Genomic DNA, 25409 nt, shown 5'->3' with positions numbered 1-25409 from the left:
AGGCTCCCTGGAGAAACTTAGATGACAATACTAGGAAATTAATGTGGATGTGCCAAAAATTGCAAAAGAAAATAAATTCCCAGTGATTAAATCTCAAATTTTACACCTGAAGAAACATATTTAAACCCTGGCACAATATATATATATATATATATATATATATATATATATATATATATATATATATATATATATATATGTGTGTGTGTGTGTGTGTGTGTGTGTGTGTGTGTGTGTGTGTGTGTCAGTGTTTGAAGCCATTTTCCTCCATAGTGATAACATTATAGTTTTTTTTTGTTGGGTTTGTTGTTTATTCAGTTTATGATTTTATATTCTATTCCAGACATCCAGGCATTATTAGGAGAGATTCTGCTTGGAAAGACAAGTATGGACGGTTATCTTAGCCTTCAGTTATAGTAAAAGACACTCTAAGTAGGTGGATGTTTAGCAATGTTCCCTCTAAGCTGTGCACGTGCGCAATTGCGCACTGCTGGCACGGTCTCTGCGCACACAAAATCTGCATTGCGCACAAAAAAAAAAAAAACCTGAATTGAAATTAAAATTAATACTTTAACAATTCTGTATTGCAGTGTTAGCCAGTAATTAGCCATTGTCCAGCCAATAATGCGATTCACATTCGCAGCTAATCAACGTCTTGACAGGCTACAACAGCGTCCTTATGTGCCGACACCGGTGTTTTAGCTAGCAAAGCGGCGTAGCTGATGTGGAGTGAAGCCACGTTAATGACAACGTGTACAACCATTGGAGATGTGAGCAGGACAGACGGAACAACTGACGGAAAAAGTGTGGACTTTATACCAGTTTGGATTTTGTGTTGATAGGCCACGTAAAACCAGAGTTATGATAAAAAAAATATGCAATGTTTGGTTTTCTTCCTGAATACTATCGTTGTTTATGTTTACTGCGGGAAGAAATGGTAGAAACGGCGTTTTATAAGGAAAACACTTGAAAGCGCTCTCCACCTGCAAGCAAAAACGAAACCAAAAACCCCACCCTTTCCTATTGATCGAAAAAAGTACCATGTCGACCAATCAAACAATGATATGGCAACGTGGCATCTAGTTGTTAAGAAACGGGGGAAAGTTTTAGGAGTGACGGCGGTGTTTTGAGATGTGAGAGATTTGAGACGTTTAGCGCAAATCTTGTGAGTGTGTAGTGTAGTCAAAAGTTTTTTTGTGTGTGTCAGAACAATGAGGCGACTGCTGAATGTTACAGGTTTTACAGGAGTGATACATCTCCTGTTGTCAAGCCTGCAGGTATCAGGCTTGTGTTGTTCTCCTTTATCTCATAGTGGACAGAAATTATTTTTTCGAGTGGCACAAATAATTGGTGTGGCATCAAATTTAATGCAGAACAGCTGATTGTTCTGTAAATAGTTTGAAATGTTTGTTGAAAAGCGCATTGGCTGCATTTAAAAAAAACTTTGCAGCTACAAGACCACATACTCATACTCATACTACAAGTCAGAGCATGCATATATATATATATATATGTATATATATATATATATTAGGGGTGCAACGATATTCGTATCGATATTGAACCGTTCGATACAGTGCTTTCGGTTCAGTACGCATATGTATCGAACAATACAAAATTTTTAATTTATTTTATCAACTTTCCTTCTGACGATGCTGTCTGTGTTGAGCGCTCAGTGAATCTGCGTTCGACTACTCCGCCTAGGCTCGACAGTGCAGCCTAGGCGGAGTAGTCGAACGCAGATTCACTGAGCGCTCAACACAGACAGCATCGTCAGAAGGACGAGCGCAGGGCAAGCTAGCGAGACAGAAGTTAAGCTCTCCTTACAACATGGACCTCCCCCACCCTCATTCAGATCTGGCGTTTGGAATTATTTTGGTTTTCATGTGACGTATGACCCTGAAGGTAAGCGAGTCATGCACTAAAGTAAAACAGTATGTTGGATGTGCCATGCAATGCTCAATTACATGGGTGGGAACTAGTGTGTTAGCGCAGTTAGCTCGTTAACGTGTTGGCCGTCTAGCCCCATGCACGGGGCGATCGGCGGTAGCTCGTTAACGGAGATTTGCCGTGCTGTGGCGTTAAGGTCATTTCAACGAGATTAACCTGAAAGCACTAGTGGGAACACAACGAATATGACTGCACATTTACGCCGACATCATCCTAGTGCAAAGACAAGTGGAAGCAGAAAAAAACAAGCAAGCATGCTACTAACTTTAGCCGAGTCATTTAGACAGCTGTTTAATATGCTGCTGAGAATATAGCCCAGAAGAAGCGGATAGTATAGCTTTTATTTTGGAAAGAGACATTTCTCTTTAATAAACTCTCTTTTTCCAAAGATGAGTGATTCCTCAATCAGATACAGGGCTTGCAATATCGCTAGCCCGACGTCCCGGGGCTAGCGATCTTTTCAGTCGGGCTACCAAAATCTATCTCTGCCCTGCCCGTCGGGCTATTGTAGGAAGGAAAAATATATGTCAATGCTTTTGCATTCTTTCAGAAATGTAGCTGGGTAATTATGTCATTGGCATCGGTGAGCCACTGTCAATATGTGACATATTGAAATCGCGTTTGAATTTGCGCTTGTTTTTTTGCTTTCACTTTGCAATGACAGCACTGATCTGTGAGTGATGATAATTTGTGCACCAATTCCTCTGACATCGTCTTATTAATCGTTAGCTTACTATGCAAACATGACAAGTGAAATCTCCTGCAGCTTAAACATGTGAGAGGTTGATCGCGCAGAGAATCGCTGAGCTTATGTGAGTGCGTGTGTAAAAGCAGCAGGATATATATTTGACTACGATGACCTTCACAGACAGATATATATTTTAGTTCTGCTGAGCCAAATAAGACAGGTCAGGGTGAAGAAGTGACAGCCAAAGAAAAGCTTACCACAAAACGGAGAAGTTATGACAAATCAGACTATAAGGCAAAAAGAAAGTGCAGCTTTATGGTTTCATGGACAAAAGAATTTCTGTGGCTGCAATATGACGAGCTAAATAACCAGGGCTGCACATAAGTGGTCCGCAGGTGCGCATTCGCTGTCAAAATAAAAAACACGCACAAGGGTTAGGGTTAAATTTAAAAACTGTACTTTTGAGTTAAAACATATATTTATAATTTTAATAAATGACAAATTAAAAAGGCATGAACATTTTTTTGTATCGAAAAAATATCGAACCGTGACACCAAAGTACCGAACCGAACCGAACCGTGAATTTTGTGTATCGTTGCACCCCTAATATATATATATATATAAAGTTAAAAAGTTCAAGTTATTTTTACTTCCAATAGTGTTAACACAGGAGGAACAATGCGGTTTTCGTCCTGGTCGCGGAACACTGGACCAGCTCTTTATCCTCTCAAAGATACTTGAGGGTGCATGGGAGTTTGCCCAACCAGTCTACATGTGTTTTGTGGACTTGGAGAAGGCATTCGACCGTGTCCCTCGGGGTGTCCTGTGGGAGGTGTTGCGGGAGTATGGGGCGTCTGGCCCATTGCTACGGGCCATTCAATCCCTATACAACCGTTGCAAGAGCTTGGTTCGCATTGCCGGCAATAAGTCGGACTCGTTCCCGGTGGGTGATGGGCTCCGCCAGGGCTGCCCTTTGTCTCCGGTTCTGTTCATAATTTTTATGGACAGGATTTCTAGGCGCAGCCAAGTGGCGGAGGGCTTTCGCTTTGGTGGCCTCAGAATCTCATCTCTGATTTTTGCAGATGATGTGGTTCTGTTGGCTTCATCGGATGAGGGCCTCCAGCTCGCACTGGAACGGTTCGCAGCCGAGTGTGAAGCAGCGGGAATGAGAATCAGCACCTCCAAATCTGAGGCCATGGTTCTCAGCCGGAAAAGGGTGGAGTGCCCACTCCGAGTCGAGGATGAGTTCCTGCCCCAAGTGGAGGAGTTCAAGTATCTCGGGGTCTTGTTCGCGAGTGATGGGAGAAGGGAGCCGGAGATCGACAGACGGATTGGGGCTGCAGCTGCAGTAATGCAGACGCTGCACCGGTCCGTCGTGGTGAAGAGGGAGCTGAGTGTAAAAGCGAAGCTCTCAATTTACCGGTCGATCTACGTCCCTACCCTCACCTATGGCCACGAGCTGTGGGTAGTGACCGAAAGAACGAGATCGCGGATACAAGCGGCAGAAATGAGCTTCCTCCGAAGGGTGGCTGGCCTCTCCCTTAGAGATAGGGTGAGAAGTTTGGCCATCCGGGAGGGGCTCAGAGTAGAGCCGCTGCTGCTCCACATCGAAAGGAGCCAGCTGAGGTGGTTCGGGCATCTGACAAGGATGCCCCCTGGGCGCCTCCTGGGTGAGGTGTTCCAGGCATGTCCCACCGGGAGGAGGCCCCGGGGCAGACCCAGGACACGCTGGAGAGATTATATCTCTCGGCTGGCCTGGGAACGCCTTGGTATTCCCCCGGATAAGCTGGAGGAGGTGGCTGGGGAGAGGGAGGTCTGGGCCTCTTTGCTTAGGCTGCTGCCCCCGCGACCCAGCCTCGGATAAAGCGGATGAAGATGGATGGATGGATAGTGTTAACATACTACACAAGTCAATGACTAGATTTTTTTACATTTTCATTGTAAGTGGGCTAAAGCAGTTAATTAAAAGTAGTCTAACATAAACATAAATGTAAATGCTGTAATTTGATTATTTTAATAAACCATGTAACTTGGATGGATTAGATGGTGGCGTGACCACAGTGCACACGTCTGATGTCGCTCACAGTGGTCCAAGGGATCGCTCAGGGAGTTTGTGTGTTCGCTCAGACACATTAAAAATTAGGGGGACGATTGATGTTTAGTCTATTCTGTAAATATATTCTTTTTAAACTTGTTTTTAATCAGACTTACCATCCTATTTAATATTACTGTCAATTACGTATGCTCACTATAGCAACAATGTCAAATCCAGTTTTAAAAGCAGCAACAACAACAACAAGATTCCAGACTCAAAGCTCCAAAAGAGTAGTTTGAATGGGTGGGTGGCATCATAGTGTCTACATGCACTAGTGTGCATGACTCAAACGATTTTGGCACCACAAATATAACTGTTGATGCATATCTTTATTATCATGCTTAACTCTTGTGCATTTTCTCCTTCTGCCTTCCCATGTCCTTCTGTTCTACCTCCAGCTCCCATCTGCTGCTTATTCCCTTGGTTTTACTGTGGCTTCATCACAGTAAAGACAGCCCCCTTTGAACCCTATAAAGGCAACCAGCATCAGGCTTATTGTAAAACACAATCATAAGGTAAATGTTTATCCCCTCTCTGCCACTCTAAACTCCCCTAATGAGCCTGCTGGAGGGGTTTCACCTCACAGCTCAAATAGAGGCAGAGAAAACAGCACATTCAACTCGGATTAGGACTGCATAGGAGACGCCGCTAAAGTCTAATCGGGAAAACAGTAACGAGCAATAACAAAGTTTTAAAAAAAAAAAGAAACGAAAGAAAGAAAACTAATAAAAAGAAAGTAGGAAAAAAACAAGCAATATAATCACTAAAGTGCCAAACAAGCTCTACAACATAAAGCATTAATGACTGAAGAGTTAAATATGAAGCAGAAGTTCAGGAGCCACTCTTGGGAGAATACACTATGATTGGCTGGGAAGGATGAGCCCTCCGACCCTGCTCTTCCTGCCTGTTCTGACCTGCCCCATTATCCATCAGCGACCCCACTATTATACCTACTGTCGGTACACGGCGCCACGCTGAACCACACCACCCTGCGCTGCGAGCGAGCCATCACTCTCACCCCTGAACAGCAACGCGGGCCCACACGCAGAGAAAGAGAAAGTACAGCGTAATAGTAAGCAGGTAGTTAGAGGTCAGAGGTGCTGCGCAATCGGGACAGCAGTTCCACTCCTGGCAGCCAGAGCGGAACTCTGAGAGGGACCTGGAAGTAGATATGATGACCTTTTGTACAGAGGACCCCAAAATATACCCTCTTATCAAAATGACCTTAACATAGGAGCATGGGAAGGTAAGCACAGCCCATCCATCATCTTAAAGATTAATCCTCCTCTCTATTCTTCTCCTGAATCTATTAATAATGTCGCCAGAGGGGGGAATTTGCAGCAAAGATTTATTCTGATATTGTGACTTTTATTCATTAGCCTATAACAAGGGGGATTCCTTGAAAAGGAAATATAGAGTGGGCTTAGGGAATGCTAATTCTCCATTCCAGCTCTATTTGAACTATACCAACCCCTATTAACTCAGTCATTAATTTTGCTGACAATCTGCATATGCTACATGCCAATGTACAACCAAAAAAGAAGGAAGATTAGCATTTATGGCACATAGGTCACAGCTGTTTATTCTTTAAAAGCAATCCTGGGCAGCGTCCATTTGTTAATTTACTAACATGGATAACTCTGTGGCAGGTGTGAAGCTTTAAAAAAAAATCAATTTGACAACAAAATCTGGTGCTTGGATCAGAGCTTTTCCTCACTCATTTAGTCAAAGTACTGGATTTCACAGAGTGGAGCAGCACTGACAGCCCCAGGGGCATACTTCAATTAGAGACTTTGGTGAGTTTAAACACTGCAGATCTACTCCCGCTCAAAGGCATTTGTCTCCCTCCCCCTCGCTTTTCCTCTCTCTCCCTCGTTTCCTCCTTCTCTCTTCATATCTACGCTGAGCACCCACTCTCCGTCTTCTTCAAGTCCTGCTCTCTGTAATCAACTCAGTGCTAATGGCTTATTCTTTCTGCTCCAGCACCCACATTTCACTTGTTTATTTTCCCACACTCGTAAATCTGGGGACATGTCACAAGCGCAGCGATATTAGAGCAATAATCTCAGGTAATTATCAGATGCCCTCTCACTTTTTCTCCCTCTCCCTCTCTCCATTTAACACTCTCTCTACTGCTTTAAAGAGAGACTCATTCAGAAGTTTATTTGACTGCTCCTGTGAAATGTGGAAGCGGGGTTTGAAGCTTTAAAGCAGCGGTCCCCAACCTTTTTTGCGCCACGGACCGGTTTATGCCCGACATTATTTTCACGGACCGGCCTTTAAGGTGTCGCGGATAAATACAACAAAATAAAACTATTACCGGTACCGAAAAAAAGAAGATTTATTCATAACACGTGAAAAAACCCAGGAAAACCGAGTTAACGATAAAAACAATAACAAAATAACGCTGAAAACCGATAAAAACCCTGAAAACCATACATTTCACACCTGAGCCTCAACTCTCGCGGCCCGGTACCAAACGACTCACGGACCGGTACCGGTCCGAGGCCCGGGGGTTGGGGACCGCTGCTTTAAAGCACACTCTTATAAAATAAAAGGCCTCTATTTGTAGCAGAGCCCTAAACAGGTAGGTTATGCAGTAATCTAAATTATAAATGTTATGCTTGTCCCGTATTTGTTTGAGCTTTATAATCTAAAACATCCAGTTAACACAAACACTCTTTAAACTATTATGTCACAAAAACAGTACATTCCACAAACCACAGCAAAAAGTAACCCATGGTTCAAGACCGGGAGGCGGCTCATATCCGCGGGATACGTGGGGCTGTGTCAGGAAGGACATCAGAGGTAAAAATTTGTGCCAAATCAAACATGCGGGTCCAGCCACTGAGGCAATCTCTTAAGAATAAGGGAAGAGCCAAAATAAGTTTTATAGTCAACGAAAAATTTCAATGTTTTATTTTCTTTAAATATGTTTCAGTGTTATTATTGTATGAACTCCACAGAAAATGACAACATGTATTATTGAACATCATCCTGCTGCTCCCTGCCACACATTGTGCAAAATTGTACATTTATTAAGTTATTTATATTTTACTATATCTTAGTACTTTAAAAAAAAATAATTTTAGTATTTGTTCTAGTTATTTCTACTGTTTTATCTACTGTTTAGTCATATTCTGCATATACCGAGACCCAAAAAAATTGCTTTGCTTATATCACATCAAATGTTTTATAAAAATTAAGCTCAGTCTGAAAATGTAGTGTCGGTGTAACAACAATAGGTTTTTTGGTTTGGGACCATTTTTTTTCCACGGACAAGCCCTTTTTGGTGTGCTTCGGACTGTTTTGATCCCCATCCCGGGAAGCCTGAAATATCAAGTGTACATGGCCAAGATACTGAAGCTGAAGTTGTATCCATTGCGGAGGGAGTGCAACTGCGATTTGTGTGTGAATGGGTGAGAATTTGGTTTAAATTTGGTAAAAAAGTGCTTTAAGTGATTGGTAAGGCCAGAAAAGCACTACAGAAATCCCAGTCCATGTATGCTCACTAATACACGAGTGTGGCTCACTGATGTTTAACAGCTTATTCTGTCTAAACCTCAATAAGGAAGTTACTATAAGTCGGTTTATTGTTGGCGTCTTTTTATAGGATTTGTTTTTGTTTGAGAAAGATGTTGTAACTTAACCACACTTTCCAGCTTTTAGAGCTCCAAGAAAACAGGGGATTACTTAGACTGTCACTTACCCACTCTTCCTGAATGAGGCTCACCGCCTTGTTGGCACGGGTCAGGTTTCGACAAGCCAGGATCACATGGGCGCCATGAAGAGCAAAAGACCTGGCTGTCTCAAAGCCTGAGATGGGAGACAGACGGACAGGAAGACAGGGAGATATAGACATGAGAAAAAGTCTACAGGCAAGCAATGCCTCAAAGATGAGGGTTTTTTTTTTCTAAAGATAACTTCAGATCCCCATCAATTTTTTCATATAATTTATTTCATTGAGTAACCCAGTCTAGTGGAGTTAATCATTTCTCTCTGAAGTGATGAAACTGATTGAATTATTGTGGTTCGCGACTTCTTCCTCTCGTCTTAGATAAAGTTTTGGATCTGACCGCCAACTCTCAATGAGGTATCGCCGCTCGCATAGAGTCAGAAAAACGGAGGCTGTTGTTAATTACGTTAAAAATTACGGCAGTAATTATGAAAACACGGGTCGTAACTGAACTAAATGAGCAATCGAACAGACATGACATTCACACTGAACCTTGGCGTGATATTTCAGGCACATCAAAGGGCCTCTGATAAGGACATTTCTCCCATGAAACGAGGTCCGCCGATATGCACAGAATTTATCAGTCCAAGACTACTTCATGGCTCCATCCAAATCATGTAGTCACGATAAAACTGACAAAAACTGAAGATAGAGGGAGAGAAGTTCATTTCTAAATTACAAGTCTAAATGGGTCATTTCATCCCGTAGGTTGAATTAATTTATGAGATTAACTTTCTTTCCTTCACCGTATTTTTATTTCCTTTGACATTTACTACCCTTCATGTGTCACAGAAAAGTTCAAGAGCACAGAGTCATGTCATATTTTTAATCCTACTTCTATATACAAACCTGTGTGTATGTATATACATATATACACACACACACACAAGCACTTATCCACATGCAGTATGAGAGTCCTGACTGACAAAGTGAAAGGCTCAATAACTGATTGTGGCAAGAGGGTCTGAGTGGCAGAGCAGTAGGCAGAGTGTATCGGGTGGTGGATTAATATGGACTGTAATTAGATTATATGTCTTAATCTGATTTTCATTAAGAGCAAAACTGGGAGGCCTAATTGTGAGGAGAGCATTAAGGACTAATATCTATTAAAACTCAAAATTGGAGTGGGATTGGAAGCCCTTTCTGACAAGTGAAGCATGGAATGAAATTATATGACACCTTATTAGGTGTAATGGAGGGGACTGTGACTGTGAGCGGAGATCATTTCACTCACAGGAAATGGAAATGAAAATAAAAACAGCATGACAGAAAAAACAAGCAGAGTGACTGGTGGGGTAAAAATAGGCTTTGAATCCAAATGAGCGGCGGCGGGCTTTAGAAAATAAATGTTAGCGTAACTTCTGAGTGTCACGCAAAGTGTCTGCGTTTTCACTTCGGCATAATCTGAACACTGCTTTTAAAATTGATAAAAATCATACGGATGTGTGCGAAATGATTTTTATATTTTTTTTCCCCACAAACGCAGCTTCATTTAAAGGCATTTTTTCCGGTCTTTATAAATTGGACAAGACTACTGGCTTCTGGTAAACAACAACACCTCACACCGACTGGTTGTGTGTACAAAGCATGAAAGTGAAATTAATCGACACCAGTGTTTTCCATAATGGGGAACAAATTAGAATATGGCAGCGACAACAGCAGCAGCGCCGAAGCCATGTATTTGCAATGACAAATAACAAGGGCTTGACATTAATTGTGAAATAACGAGTGTGGCGTTGCTGTAACAGAGACTCCCCGCCCTCTTGCCCGTGTTACCGGTGGAGAGGGCCGCGACGAAATTAGTTCCTGGTCAGGTGTACAACAAAGGGAGCCTGTTTCAGCATTGTATGCTGATGGTGGAACATGACAAGAGGTCAGACAGGGGTTTCTTTTGCGCTGGTGGATCGACAAACGCCATAAGCTGTTTTACAGCGCGCGGCAGGCCCGCTTGGATGTGATGCTCACCCAGATTTTTCTGTCTAAACAGATGTAGTAGCTGCAGAGGTTTACAGAGAAGAGTCTGTAGATGGGGGGGGGGGGAGTTTCTTTGAATATGTTTATGTTCAATCTCAAGCTTTATAAAGTAGCAAGAATGCACTACATGGCTCAGCTATTGTTGAAAATGTGTTTTACTGTAATGTATAAAATGCATAAAAATGTGTAAAATGTCCATTAAGCTGTGAATGCTCTTCATGGTACATTAGGATCCTGGCCCTACTGATATCCCCCAATAATGAGTGTGATTTAGTGATTTCACGCTTTGTTTGTCCTCCCTGGCCCACTGCCCCTCTCTGGATCCCCCTCGTACACAGGTGTATTGGCTCAATGTAATGAGATCATTACCAGCCTCGTCAGTAAACGTGTTTATTTGGCAAACGGAGCCGCCTGCTCCTTCCCTCTTGATCTGCATCCAAAGAGGCATTTAACTAAAATAAGCTCTGCAGTACAATTGGGCAAACAGAAGTCGGTTCAGATCATTACAAGACCTGTGGGTAAACATGTCGGGTTCCCACAATCCCCTTTTCCAGAGCTGCTCGAAAGACCATGAGAGAGAAAAAACATGATTATGAACAGAGTACATATCGCCCAAACTCATCATTGAGTTACAAGGTGTTTTTAACTGAAATTGCATTTGGGCTATTTATGAGGCAATTAATAAACATAATAAGTATGGTTTTTATTATTATGTTTATTGCTGTTTATTTCTGTCTTCTGTTTGATTTATTTTAGTTGGTAAAGCGTTTAGAAATTTGTAGATTTTGTAACAACTTGCCACAATCACCTTCATGTGACCCGACACTGCACTGTTACACGGCTTTATCCCACGTGCCCATCTCATCCCAGTTACTATAGATATTAAATAACACATGCAGTATGTTTCTAAAAACAATAAGTTAATAAGCGCCATCTATTTCACTTTTCAACATAACTGTGATATACATAAACAGATATTCATATTCTATATTTCACACATTTTATTCTATTTTTCACAGTGAGGTGAATTCCTTAGTTTAAAAAAAAGAAAAAGTAGTATTTGATAAACAACAGAAAAATTATTTGACTGTCAACTAATTATTTGAGCTCTAGTCCAAATATTAGTCCAAAACAAATCTTTAACCTCCTAGAACCTGGCGTCCACATACGTGGACATCACATTTTGGGTTATTTAGACCAAAATACTCAATTTTGCTCTACAAGGGCCTGATATCCACTTACGAGGACATTATACTGCTTTTGTTCTATCAAAATTGTAAATGAATATCCTCATATGTGGCTCTCATTTTTCTCAGACACAAAAATTAGGTAAAAAGAAAAAAAAAATCTGGTAATTCTTTGTTTTTACATTCATCGGGTCCCAATCAGCCCAAATATCAAAGAGAAATTAAAAATGCATGCCGTGAAACAGTTCGGGTCTTAGGAGGTTAATATATGCATGTGTATCTAAGAAAGCAAAGAGTGGCCGGATTTGAGAGACATCTTCAAACTCCTGACCATCTCTGATGTGATGAGTGCACCTGTTCCTGCGGTTACCGTGTATTTCTTGCCCAAGAAGTGAAGAAGGGGACAACTCCCCCGCTCTTTCTGACTTTTAAGATCCCCTCTAATTCCCCTCCATTAGTCCAAGAGGAGGGAGATGTCACCCCAAAAGTGGAATGTATGGTTAGTAATTACAGCCCAAGGTTGAGCTGTTCCAGGTGAGAGCACTGGAGTGGTTCTATTACCCCTCCCTATCCCCTCCTGGCTCCCCCACCACCCCCACTACCACCTCACCAGCCATGCAGCCCTATCTAGCACCCGCCTACCCACCCACCCAGCCACCAACCCCCCTTTTCTTTCTCTGACCCTCTGTGTCAACCTCCAACTCCCAACACAATCTTTCATCATGGCCTCACAACACACTGGACACCCCTGGTCCTCCAGCAGTCAGCCTCACAGAGCGAGGAAGGAGGACAGTACAGCTGATAAACACATAGCGCACCAAATCACAAACGTGTACAATGATAAACACAAACCCCAGAGGCCTGCTCATGCACACATAGCTGCTGAGCATTAGGGCTATTTTCATCACTGTCATCAAAATCCCCCCCGCATTCCCCCGTCATGTAACTTTCATCCCCCTCATCATGTGCAGACTGTAAACTCGATAGGTCTATAAACTACTTGACTACACACAATAACCCAATGCCCCTTCATTTTATTTTACCTACAGCCTTTAAGCACATATATGTATTCCATCCTCTCTTTCTCTAACCACTTCAGTTCCATTATATTAGAGCTGTAATCATTATTGAACCCTGCTAGCCTCCAGCATTATACTCTCTGCACGTTACACCAGTTTGGGTCTGCATAGCAAATTTCATCTAAGGTTAATAAAGTTGAATAATTTGACTAACCAACCGGAACTGCTTCTTATTACGTAGCCAATAAACACATTCATCAGTGAGAACATGAAATGCCCGATGAAAAAAATAAAAAATAAAACTTCCCTTTGATTTCCTCGGCGGTTCAGTTCACAAGTTGATACGGAGAAGGCAGCGCAGGACACTGGCCGGCCATTCACCCGGTGGACACACACACACACACACACACAATGAAGACTTAATATAAACACAGATGCACTCTGGATGTCATCTAAACCACACGTAGTCACTGAGAGATGCTCAGAGACAAAAAAACACACACACACACAGACGCCACACACCATCCTCACCAGGAACATCTTTTTATCCATCTAATTCCTCCCACTATGAATAATGCATTTCCCTCCTTACTGAGGCTTGGGTTTAACGCATCACTGCACGGGTCTTTAAGGAGGTCCTTATTCATAAACAGTAGTGCAGTAAATACCAGAGCTTTGCAACCAATTTAATGGCAGTTATGCTTAACAAATCTGCCTCAATCTAATGATCAGCCACAAAGCTAGGCTATGGGTTTAATCTGCACACAGAGGCTCCCGCAGCTCTGCGACTCACTGAATATGCTTAGGGATCTCTCCATCCAGAGAGAGGAGAGCACCAGCCTGACACTTAATCCTCACAACACAACACTGGGATCAACACAACTATGGAACATTGTTAGTCTTTCATGAATAAGAATAACATTGAAAGTCCTAAAACACTGCAGAGACAATGCATAGAGAGACTAAAACATTACGAAGCGCTCCTTTTTTAAATCCATGCTATTCCCCGTCTGGACATCCTAAGTCTTTTCTGCTTCTTATTCCTACATTGACCCTGCGCCTTAACAAGAAGACCACGCGGAATTTAGTGCATGCATTTAGACTGAGTAAAGCTTTGCAACTGTATGCACTGCTCAACAGCAAGACTCTCCACAGAAGGTGCAAAAAGTTCAGATATGAAACACGTCAACACTGAAAAGCAGAATAAATAAAAACTTAATTTCAAACTCATAATTTCACTTACTGAATAAAAAATTATAATCTGTGAGAACTTTTTGAAAAATAAAGAGATCTGCATAAGTAAAAACCACACTTGAATAAGTGTTTTCTTTCTTTTGTGCACCACACATGCTGAGCTGGACTAATTTAAAAAAAAGCAGGACCATTTGAGTTGAGTAAGACAGGAGGCAGATATGTTATTTCTGACCACTATTAAACATATGTCAACAAGTCACCTGAGAGACTGATGACCCTCCCCAGGTATTTGGACACATAAATGTCCATAAAAACAGTTCCCAAAGGAGCTGTCACTGGGTAAATAAGACCACGTGTCCTGAGAGGGAAAATACAAATACATTTTTGTGCAGTGTTGTGCAGTTTTATATTTAAAAAGCAAGTATCCTCATTCTGAACCCAGTGGGGGCTAGAGACATCAGGACAATGGCCCTTTAAGGACAACTGTTCCATGGACCCCTGGCCAGTAAATAACCTGAGAGTTAGTTGATAGGGGCGAATTAGAGCCAGAGCAGTACTGTGTAATGGGGATGGATAGGAGGCTCAGGCTTGGGTCAAAGCCGCTTAGGAATCAATGCAGAGGTACAGGTGTACAACCACAGGTCTATACGAGTAAGAAAACCTTTAAAAAGAAGGAGGAGGGAGGGAGACGGAGACGAGCGGAGGGGGGGGAAACAAACTACAATCATTCATTTCCATTATCACAATTAAAAATTGCCATTCGGGTTGGTACTGGTTTTTAATTTACAAAAGAAAGCAGAGAGAGGAAGACTAATGTTGTAAAGCGAGCGCAGTGATCACACTGGCAAGACAAACTGCATCACTGTCTCGCCTCCCAGCACTATTGCAGTGGAGCTTGAAGACTGGTCACAAAAACAGGAGGCGGTAATATTTCATGCATAAATAATGTTATATATGTGGTTTTCATGTTTATGTGCATTTGAAACTAAATTAAAATATTTTAATGTAAATTTTTGGAATTAATTAATATCCTACCATTACTAATAAAAATGTCACATTTCCTGTGGAGGAATTAAGCACTACAGGAATTGGAAATAGCCTTGACACTTGGATTAAAACACTACTGATGCCATTAAAATGCTAAGTGGGTCCAACCAATTGGCATAACCACATTTCACTAAAGGAATGTCAAAGGAGTACATGAGAAGTAGCAATTACTATTAGAATACTGTTAATTATAGCTGCTGCATATTTAATATGAGCAAAACAAAGGTTATGTTAATATGGGTTCTAATAAGTGTTCATGCACTATATAGTGTCAGTGTATTACCACTACTTGATGCAGTCTTTTGTGAAAAACTGCATTTTTTCCAGCATTTTTTTTTATTAAATATATCACAACAAATGTTGAATGAGGATTATCTTTTTCATTATATAGTGTTTTTTTTAATTAAGGAAAAAATAAGTACATGTAAAACAGCTAATATGATAACATTTTTTAATATCAATAGCATGCACATCACAGACCTCCTGTGCCCTCTTGTGGAGAAAGCTATTAGTAATTTTCTCCATTCATCCTATACAATTATCGCTCAGGCCAAATATCGGATGTATTTTAGAACTAATCCTCTATCCGCGTCTAGTGAAAGCAATACATTTGGAATGAGAGGCTTATGCACTTTTAACTTCTGATGCCTACAGTCGTTCTGCAGCCATACATCTTCACGTTTTCTTTATTTTGATAATTATCCTTTAGTATCTGACTCACACTACACTTTGTTCTGGTAATCATAGGCATTCCCATTTTAATGTTGGCGTTTTTCAGTTCATTACACTTGTTCTGGGTACAGATTTTCTGCATTTCACATGTTCATGTGCATTTTCCTTTGACAGATTTCATAGTAAAATTATTACTTTTTTAACTATATGTAGAAGTAATCCTAACCCAAAACATTTAAAAATAATAATTTCTTGGTAATAATGTTTTGATGGATGTCAGTTATATTTTTAATTGATGTTTGTTGTGAGTCTTTTAATTCAGAGACAAAGAAAAAGAAAAATAGGTTGAACAGATCTTGGTTTAGTGACGGTCACAGGTTTAATGGAAATACAGTCATCAGAGGTCATTTGATACAAGCCAATTATTATTATTATTATTATTATTATTATTATTATTATTATTATTATTATTATTATTATTATTATTAAGTGCTGAAACTGCCTATTGATCAGCTAACGAGTGTCTATTGTGTGTGGCAAGAATCTGAACCTCTTGAGACCTGAGCTATTTTTAATTTCCCCTAAATTTGGGGCATTAGCTGGACCCAGTAAGTATAAAAACTAAGCATCATCTTTGAACAGAAACTCTTTTAATTAAGAAAAAAACTGTATGCCCTCATACGGGTGCAATGGGTTTATATTACAGAGAAACACAATAAAGTCACCATTGTTTAAAAAAACGTATAAAACACTTTTTAAGTATAAAGTGCAGTGTCCACATGAGGACGCACAGTCCCAGGAAACTAAACAATAAATCATTTTCATTTGTGTTACTTTTTAAAAACTGTGTTCTCTTAATGTGTGTAAAGATAAAAGACAGAAGAACATCAGGGTCAGGCAGGCATTTAAGTTCACAAGCTTCTTCCCTCAGTGAAGGTCCCCAGGCTGCTGTAAATCTATGTAATACAGTGCTGCCTTGCTACATCTCATATCACACACATACACAGATACACAGAGTCACACACTCCCACACACAGTGCAATTACATTGCAGGGACTTTCGTTGGGACAAAGAATTTGAATATAAAGACAATTAACGATTTTATGTTTATTTGATTTTCCTCATGCTGTCATTATCTATCTCGAACAAAGAAGCGAGTCTGAACAAATGGCCAGGACTTGTGCTAATTTAAACTAAAGGAAAGAGGAAATAAATTTGTTTCCAGACCATTATATAGTGAGCCATGCATTTGCTGGGTACAAATGGACACCATTCATTACAGTTAACAATGACATCCAATTCAGCCCTGCTAATGAACTTCAATACAGTCATGTTCGGTATTAAGGAGTGATTTGTTGAGTCTAAGTGTATCATTTTGGAGGCTAATGTTGATGAATGCCCCGTTGTGAAGAGATGGGGACATGCAAGGAGTAGAGACAGTCTTGGCAAGCATCCTTCTGTTATAGCATAATACCATATCACCACCTAGTGGTGTCATCACAGAAACACACATTACTGCAGATTGATGGTTCCAACTTTTCAGAACGTTTGTCAGACAAAAGAAAAAGATAAATAAACATTAAGCTCACCAATGCCCACATTGCCTCCGGTAATGAGGACAACCTTGTCAGAGAGGTCACGACCCTGCAGGATCTCGAGAGCAGCAGTGTTTCCATCGTACCGCTTCGGCTTCACCACCACATCCTCTACTGTAAATGCATGACGTGGATCAAAATATGTGCTCCGCTTGTTAATGTGACTGAAAATGACAGAGGAAAGCAGGAATGAAAGCAGCAACGTAGTTTTATTGCAGTCAAACATTTCCACAAATATAAGGGGTTTGATCATAAGTCTTCTTACTCAATGTAAATTATCTGTCCTTTTTCATCAGTTTCCTGCTCCCAACCATATGGTAAGTCTGTAGAAAAAGACAGAGATTTATTATTCTTTAATAGAAAAAGTTTGTAAAAAAAAAAAAAAAAAGTGTATATACATTTCAAGCCAAAACTGAATTCTATGTCCTGTTTCATTAATTTTTTAACTGACTGCTTAGCTACTGGCCACTGCATAAAAGTTGTGTGGTTGACAATACTCCAAATAACCAAGTCCAAGTTAGAGAAATATCAAATAATCTCAGCTTTGCATACATGTGAACAATTCTCCAGGGAAAACACAAGTGAGTAAAGCAAACCTCCAGCACAACGTTTCTTCTTTCCTGTCTTGGGGTGTTCCCACTGTGTCTTCATCTCATCATGACTGTTGGCACAAACAGAGATTAAGAGTGAATGAAAAAAAATAATTTTCTTTACAATATACAGCTGTGGTCAATAGTGTATTTACACTCATCATGGGCATGAATGTCATGGAAATTTAGGGATTTTAATTATTTCTTTGAACTATTTTTTTTCCAGGGTGGACTAATTATACAGTATGCATCTTTAATGCCTTTTTATATACAGGATGTATATCCTTTGCCAAAGTCTGGAAATAGACCCAAACTGTTACCCTCAATGAGATAAAATTTGTTAGAATAATCAGGACCAACCCAGGAACCACCAAGTCAAGTCAAGTCATCTTTATTTATATAGCACATTTAAAAGACATCAAGTGTCGGCCAAAGTGCTGAACAGAGGGATAATATAATAAAAAGAATTAAAATAGATAAGATGAAAATATTATAGAAACCTTGTGAGACATCCATATATGTTTGTAAAAAATATGTGTACATGCAAATATGCACATACATATACAAAAATGTACACATTCACACACAAGCACACATACGTGAACATAAAATACATGTATACGTGTATACACATGCAAACACAAAGACTAAAGCATGCCATGTACTGGAACCTGCTGGTACACCAGCATCACTGTCCACAGTGAAGTGAGTTTTACATCACCGTGGCCCAAGAGGGTGCCAACCAAGAAATAAGCCACTGCTCCAGAATCGATAAGCCAATTGCCTTCTGGATAAAAGAGACAAAGATTGAGCGTTTTGATCACAATGACCAGAGGTATATTTTGAGCAGTAAATGTGGTGCTTTTAAACCTGAGAGCACTGTACCAGCTGTCACGCATGGTAGTGGTAGTATCATGTTCTGGGGCAGTTTTTTTGCCAATGGTGCTGGTACAGAGGTTGGATAAACTCATCAGGAAGGTTCTGCGATGTCCCCTGGACCCAGTGCAGGTGGTGGGAGACAGAAGGAGTCTGGCCAAAATAACATCTCTGATGGTCAGCGTCTCCCACCCCATGCATGTAAATGTTGCTGAACTGCAGAGCTCCTTCAGTGACAGACTGCTGCATAGGGCTGTCGATATAACGATATATATCGGATTATGATATAAAAACATCTATGTTTCATTTTACGCTATCGTTTGTTTCGTGGTGTCGCAAAATACACTGTTTACATATTTTTTCATCGTTTTGATGGTCACTGTAGTGGCTATATTAATTTCTTAAAGTTCTCTCTTTCTCTTATATTTTATATAACCACACTTCAGACGGACAAGCGCCTGCTTTTATGCGTTGTCGTTAGCAACAACCACGGTAACAGCATCGCGCGTCCGCTTGTTTATGTTCCACATAAACCTTTCACAATAAAGCTCAAGATCCTGTTGAGACTTTTCAAAATAACCTGAATCACGTGAAAGAGCAGATTATTTACGGATGAGAATTAAAAAAGAGCCGCCAGGTGCTAAAAAATAAACCTTAGAATAAAACGTTAGAACAGGCTTTTCCCCGCAGCACGCCGTGTAATAAATACTCACAAAGAAAACGGCGGCCGTTACAACTTATGTCTAAAAATGTATAGTTTCATGCATCGGTTAAAACACTCGACTCCAGCTACATGACGCGCAGCTGGAAACACTTCCCGCAAGACGAGCTGCCCGAGATTCACAGAATTTACAGAAAATGTTACATTTGTGTGATTTATATCGTTATTTTTTTTATAGAATTCTTATATCAGGATATGAGATTTTGGTCATATCGCACAGCCCTACTGCTGCATCCTAGATGCATGAAGGAGCATTTCTGCAGGTCCTCCCTCCCTACAGCTGTCAGATTGTATAATCAAAACTGCTCCCAACAAACATAGAAGTTTACATCAGCGCTGTAACTTGCACTATTTTATCAACCGATTCACACTACAACCTGGGTTTGCCTCTCATCTGTAATTAAATTAATTACATTAATTTAATTTTAACAACTGTACAGTACTCTGTTTTTGGTCAACTATTGTCCTTGATGTAAATATGTAAAAAAAAAAAAATGTATAGGGCCTATATGTGTTTTTCTTGCTGCTGTTACAACAAAATTTCCCCTTTTGGGACAATTAAAGGATTGTTCTATTCTATTTTACACTCCACAAAGTGGACTGAATAATGAAGAAATACTAAATCCAAATTTTTCAACTTCATGTCAAACCAGCCATTGCTCCCAAACACATCAAAACGTGTTTTTTTAAGAGATAAACCAGGCTAACACTAAGGCTCTAGAATGACATTCCCAAAGCCTGACCACTAATCTACTTAAAATTTGTAGACTATGTTTAAAAGCCAGGTCTGTGCAAGGAAGCTAACCAATTTAAATGAACTCTACCAATTCTGCCAAGAAGAGTGGTCAAGTATCCAGACAGGATCTTGTTGACAGCTACCAAAAGTATGTCATTGAGCTGTTACTTGCTAAGTTTTATATATTGAACATATTTGAACCAGGAAGTAGATTTTTGACCTTGTGTGGATTTGAGAAAATCCTAAATAAATTCAAACAGTTCAAAGAAATCAGCAAAAGCCCCACATTGACTCCATGACTCCTTATGTCCAAGATGAGTGGAGATTCTGGTCGATATTGTCATGATAGTGTAACATATGTGTTAAATACTTGCAGAACAACAGGCGTAACACATGAACGGGTTACAATAGCATCACAGCATCAGACAGTTGCTATAGATTTTTCAGCTGCACATCCAAAATGTACATTTCTAATGCATTATCCCATTACTGAGGAGGGTTGTGATTTTATATTTCAGCGTAAGTTTACAGCATGGCAGCTAGTGGATAGTGACACTACAGCAGGATAATTCGAGATGACAAACTCACAGACTTATCAAAGACTAACAACAATTAGCACAAACCCTACAGTGAAATAAGGACGGCACACTTTATAACACAGACTTTACAGTGTAGCTAGCAGGCTGTGTTAGCCAGGTGCTAATAGAAATGGCATGGCCCTGATGTCAGTAAGTGTTAGGACTTATACTTATACTCATACACAGACATGCTTGCTGATAGCGTTAATGGTGAGATCTCACTTACTTTGCATAGTAGACCCAACCATCTTTAGTAGACCTCTCCTCCCATCCAGGTGGTAACTCATCCTCACTGTCTGTATCGTCCATACCGGCGTACTTCAGAGCTGCCATAGCTTCCAGTGAATGACGAAAATCAGAGAGAAATATCTGCTCTGGAGAATGAATGCAGATGTCAGAGAGCGCAGAAACACGGACACGGCGATCTTCCAGCACTTCCGCAACAACACGATGACGACTGCCGAACTGCATTTTGGGACATTGAGGCGGTAGACCATATGCTGAAGGATCCGGCTTTTTGTGATTCAAATGTTTCCGAAAAAAAGATGGCAGCCAGAAGCCAGAACTAAGTCGAAATTTCGAGTTACTGTCTCAAGTTTAATATCGTTGGGGTTTGTTTTTTTCATAAGCTTAAAGGCTTTATGTTAGAGAACACTGGCTGGGTTTTCTCTCAGCCTTTGATCTGGGTATATAAATTTTAAAGCTAGTAGGAGAATAATGTTGGGAGATGTTGGAAGTGGGCAGATAGAGCTGCTGATTTATGTAATCAGATAACTCAGGCCCACTGAGTTATCTACACAGCTAAAGTTTTCTGATTTTTTTTTAATCTCCTCCAAATCCTTTTATTCTACACTAATTAATCACCTTTCCTGTCATAACTACGCTTCTGTACACTTTTCAGACATCTATCAACCAAAGAGGTCACCATGCAGTTGGGCATGTTTTACCAGTTTTACCTTTCCTGTCTATTGTAATAGAAAAGTAGCCTACAGACTATCCAAGAGGGCCAGAGGAAATCTGAACAGATGACAGCCCTAAACCTATTGGGGACAAAGGTAGCATTAAACCACCTCATTAACTAGTCAACACAGTGGAATGACACGTAACAACTAACAAAAGCGAATTAGTTAGAGCTATTCCGCCTCTAAATGTTCACATGTTTAAATAAAAACAATAAATGAGATATAAACAGGTTTCAGATATAGTTAAATTAAAAGAAATTAGTTGTGTTCTGTGTTTTTTTTCCATGCCTTGAAATTCGACAACTGCCAATGTGACCTAACCAGTACAGCTGTTCCCATCAGCTCAGTAGCTCTTTTGTATGCAAAATCTGTGGCTGTCTCTTGCTTCTCTTATTCCTGCCACTTGACCTGCCTGTTGTGTCTGTTAACCAGTTTGTGCACTTGTTACATGTGTCTTGTCCATCTGCAGAGTCTGTGTTTTCCATAGAATGGCTGCGAAATTTCTGTGGAATAGCGCACTGTTGAACTGATAATAAAAATGTAAAACAGCACAATAATCACAGTGATGTACTGAACTGTGGGATGACGTAATCTAATTTCATAAAGGATGATCCAGTACATCTTATACAAAAGGAGATAAAGAAAAGGAAACACTAAAACACTTGATCCCTAAAGGATTTAGCGGGACTGTGCCTCAAAGTCTGTGGATATGGAGATAGGGATTAGGCCATATAGACTCAGAACAAGGTGTTTAATTCCTGTTTCAAGTTTCAATATGTTTTGGTCAAGCTCTGGTGCCACTCCAACAACAGCACCAAGAGCAACAATTAGGATTTATAAGGAGCTATTGGCAGGGAAAGAGAGATTTTGTATGCTCATTGCATGAAACGCTGCAGTTTGGAAGGAGGCCTGTGTTGCCCTAGCCCAGACTGCACCACCCAAAGAATGTCTTGAAAACAGTTCCAGGCAGCCTGCCTCTAACAAAGATTCAGGTCAGAAAATGTGGTTGTTCTCAAATCAAATCACTTTTATTGTCACATCACATGTGCAGGCACACTTCTCTGATAATATCTAGATGAAACTTCCCAGGACCATTTTAAGAGACCATCACCCATCTTTCAGTGTTTCCCAGTTAAAACATAGATCATGTAGTGCACTGTTCCCTGTTTCCAAATCCTTCCACCTGATTGTTTCATAATTTGCCTTCACTGTCCAATGTCGGATGTGCACTGCCACAGCCACTACTCAGTGGAAGGGGTAGTGACCATGGCCAACTTATCTTAGTTGCCAGCCAGTCATTGCCATCTTCAGCATCATTCACTAATGTGTTTCCCCCTGCGTGGCAGCTCTATATTCAAAATCGTTTGTCCGATAAATCCACACAGCCACACTCCTATCTGTATACTCTCTGCTCCACTCAGCCACTTGGTTATTCACTCCCCATTGCTTTCCGCCTTCCACCTCCCAGAGAACTTGATAGGTTTGTAGCTTAAACTTATTCGCTGGAACGTTGAAGACAATTTAATTACACAGCAAAAGCAAGACACGAGTAGGCAAAGTTCTTTATGTTTCTCGTGCACGGGAGAGAACTGGACAAACGCCGTCCCTTCACTTGACCCCAGTTGCTCTCGTCCGCTCCCCCGTAACACTGCTCTTTTATTGAGGTTACATAAATATAAATAGGATCTTTAACATATGACGTCTTCATACACACAAAGAGTACCTTTGCCTGTGCGTTGTGTAAGTATGTGTGTGTGTGTGTGGGGGGGGGGGGGGGGGTGTCAGTGTGTGACCCCATAAACGACTTCCCTGAACCTGCTGGTCTGGAAGTCCAGCAGTTCATCTAAACAAAAGGCACTTAGACATAGACAGATATACGTGTGTTTGCTATACCATATATCAGTAAGAGCAGATATAACCTCTCTCCTGACCTTAAGTTGTGTGTGCATGCCAGAGTGCTCTGGGAGGCACACAGAGTTTCCACAGACTACTAAGGATCAAACCTCTACCAACATGACATTGATTATTAAACTCTAAGCATATATGAGTAGATATTTCTAAGCATAAATGACAATCCACTATACAAACCTGACAGAACTCCTACTCCCTCTCGCACCTACTCCATTACATTCTCCTCCTTAAAATAAAAATAAAAATAAAAAATTTAATGAAACCTTTCTCTTGAACAGATTTTGTGCTCTCCATTCAAACCATTGAAACTATTAAAAGTTATTTAGTCTTCTTTCGATTGCTTCATTTGAAGGTCACCACAGCATATTGTCTGCCTCCATCTAACCCTAGCCTTGGCATCCTCCTCTTTTACTCTCCTCTATCTGTTAACCTCTTGCATGTCCTCCTTCACTAGATTCGTGAATCTTTGTGGTTTTCTGGTTTTCCTCCTGCCTTGCCTACTCCAACATAGCCCCCATCCCTCCTCTGTGCATCCCAAACCACGTCAGCCTTGATTCTCTAGCTTTGTCTCCAAACTGCTCCACCTGAGCTGTCCCTCTGATGTACTCATTTCTAATTATGTCCATTCTAGTCAGTGAAGACCTTAACATCTTAAGCTCTGTCACCTCCAGCTCAGGCTTGTATCTTTTTGTCAGTGCCACTGTCTCCTAACCATACACCATGGTAGGTCTCACTACCATCTTGTAAACTGTCCCTTTCAGTCTTACTACGATTTTCTGTCACAAATCACTCCTGACACTCATCTTCACTGACGTCATCGTGCTTGCTGCCTTATGCTCACCATGCTTGTGTGCTGTTCATTGCTTTGGATGCTTTACTTCAGATATTGAACAAATGTTGCATGATGCAAGAAAAAGGTATATTCCTTATAATGACCTAGTTTTTAGTCTGTTTGAGCTAGCTTTTATAATGAAGTACTGTTAATAATAATATTTTTTAGCTTTTTCAACAGTATTTTGTTAGGATTGGGGGAGGCAATATCAATATTGATTTTGACTATTGAGCTTCACAAAATAAATGTTACTGTATTGTAAAATCAATATTGTGATACTTTGCTTGGTGATACAGTATCAATACAGAGACAGTAAATATTGATATTGATATGATGCAACCTTACTGCATCTACAAAAAAATCTATCCATAAACATGAAAAATGAAAAAACAGTGGCTGACTGGTTATGTATTGAATTATTTTACATTCTGTGACTTCTTGCAACTTCTTGTGACTAGATGGTTGCCCAAAGCTCAAGGGTGCTCACAACCCCTTATGATTGCAAGGAGGCAACCTTTGTGCAAACAGTCTCAGTCTGACGAGCAATGACTGCAATCACTTTCTTAGAGATTGTCAAATAATTACTATCTAATCGATAAAAACAGACAGACGTGCCAACATGTTGCCATCAGTCTGAATGACCCTTTGTAAAATAGAGTCAGACTGACCTGTCTTCATCTTACAGTGTTAGTATGCTTGATATGCTTGAGAGGTGATAAACTGCAACATGTATTATTACAACACTCGGGACATCACAGAATGTTAAAAAATATCAATAATATCATACTGAGAATCAAGTATTGTGATAATATGGAATCACGGGGTATCTGGTGATTCCCACCTTTAATAGTTATACATAAATAAGAAATAAAATTTTGCATATTTTTCAATTTGTTATAAACAACATAAAAAACCTTACTTTTACGGTGTAAGTGAAATCAGGATAAATCTATCTAGGTCACACGAGCTGGTTCAACCTGATGTCATTTATCCTAAAATAAGAACGATCCAATACTCCTTTTCTTCTGATGGCTGGAAATCCTCTA

At 40.4% G+C, this 25409-nt stretch overlaps 1 protein-coding gene across 1 annotated transcript in view; it reads right to left on the bottom strand.

The window, feature by feature from the left end:
* wwox (WW domain containing oxidoreductase) overlaps positions 1-21181 on the bottom strand; it is a 135670-nt gene extending 114489 nt beyond the window's left edge. Inside the window, exons 1-5 of the mRNA XM_085461577.1 lie at positions 20885-21181; positions 17754-17818; positions 17423-17480; positions 17152-17321; positions 8443-8549 (exon numbers count right to left, since the gene is read on the bottom strand). Of these exons, the coding sequence (XP_085317703.1) occupies positions 8443-8549; positions 17152-17321; positions 17423-17480; positions 17754-17818; positions 20885-21129 (645 nt within the window). The 5' untranslated portion in view covers positions 21130-21181. The remainder of the gene's footprint in view (positions 1-8442; positions 8550-17151; positions 17322-17422; positions 17481-17753; positions 17819-20884) is intronic.
* Between the last annotated feature and the right edge of the window lie 4228 nt (positions 21182-25409).

Source organism: Copadichromis virginalis, linkage group LG7 (genome assembly GCF_057382275.1).
Source record: "Copadichromis virginalis isolate Kocher_CV1m ecotype Utaka linkage group LG7, C_Virginalis_male_GT1.1, whole genome shotgun sequence".
Lineage (NCBI taxonomy): Eukaryota > Metazoa > Chordata > Actinopteri > Cichliformes > Cichlidae > Copadichromis > Copadichromis virginalis.
Note: the sequence above shows the minus strand (reverse complement) of the source record. Positions and strands in the feature narration are given on the sequence as shown.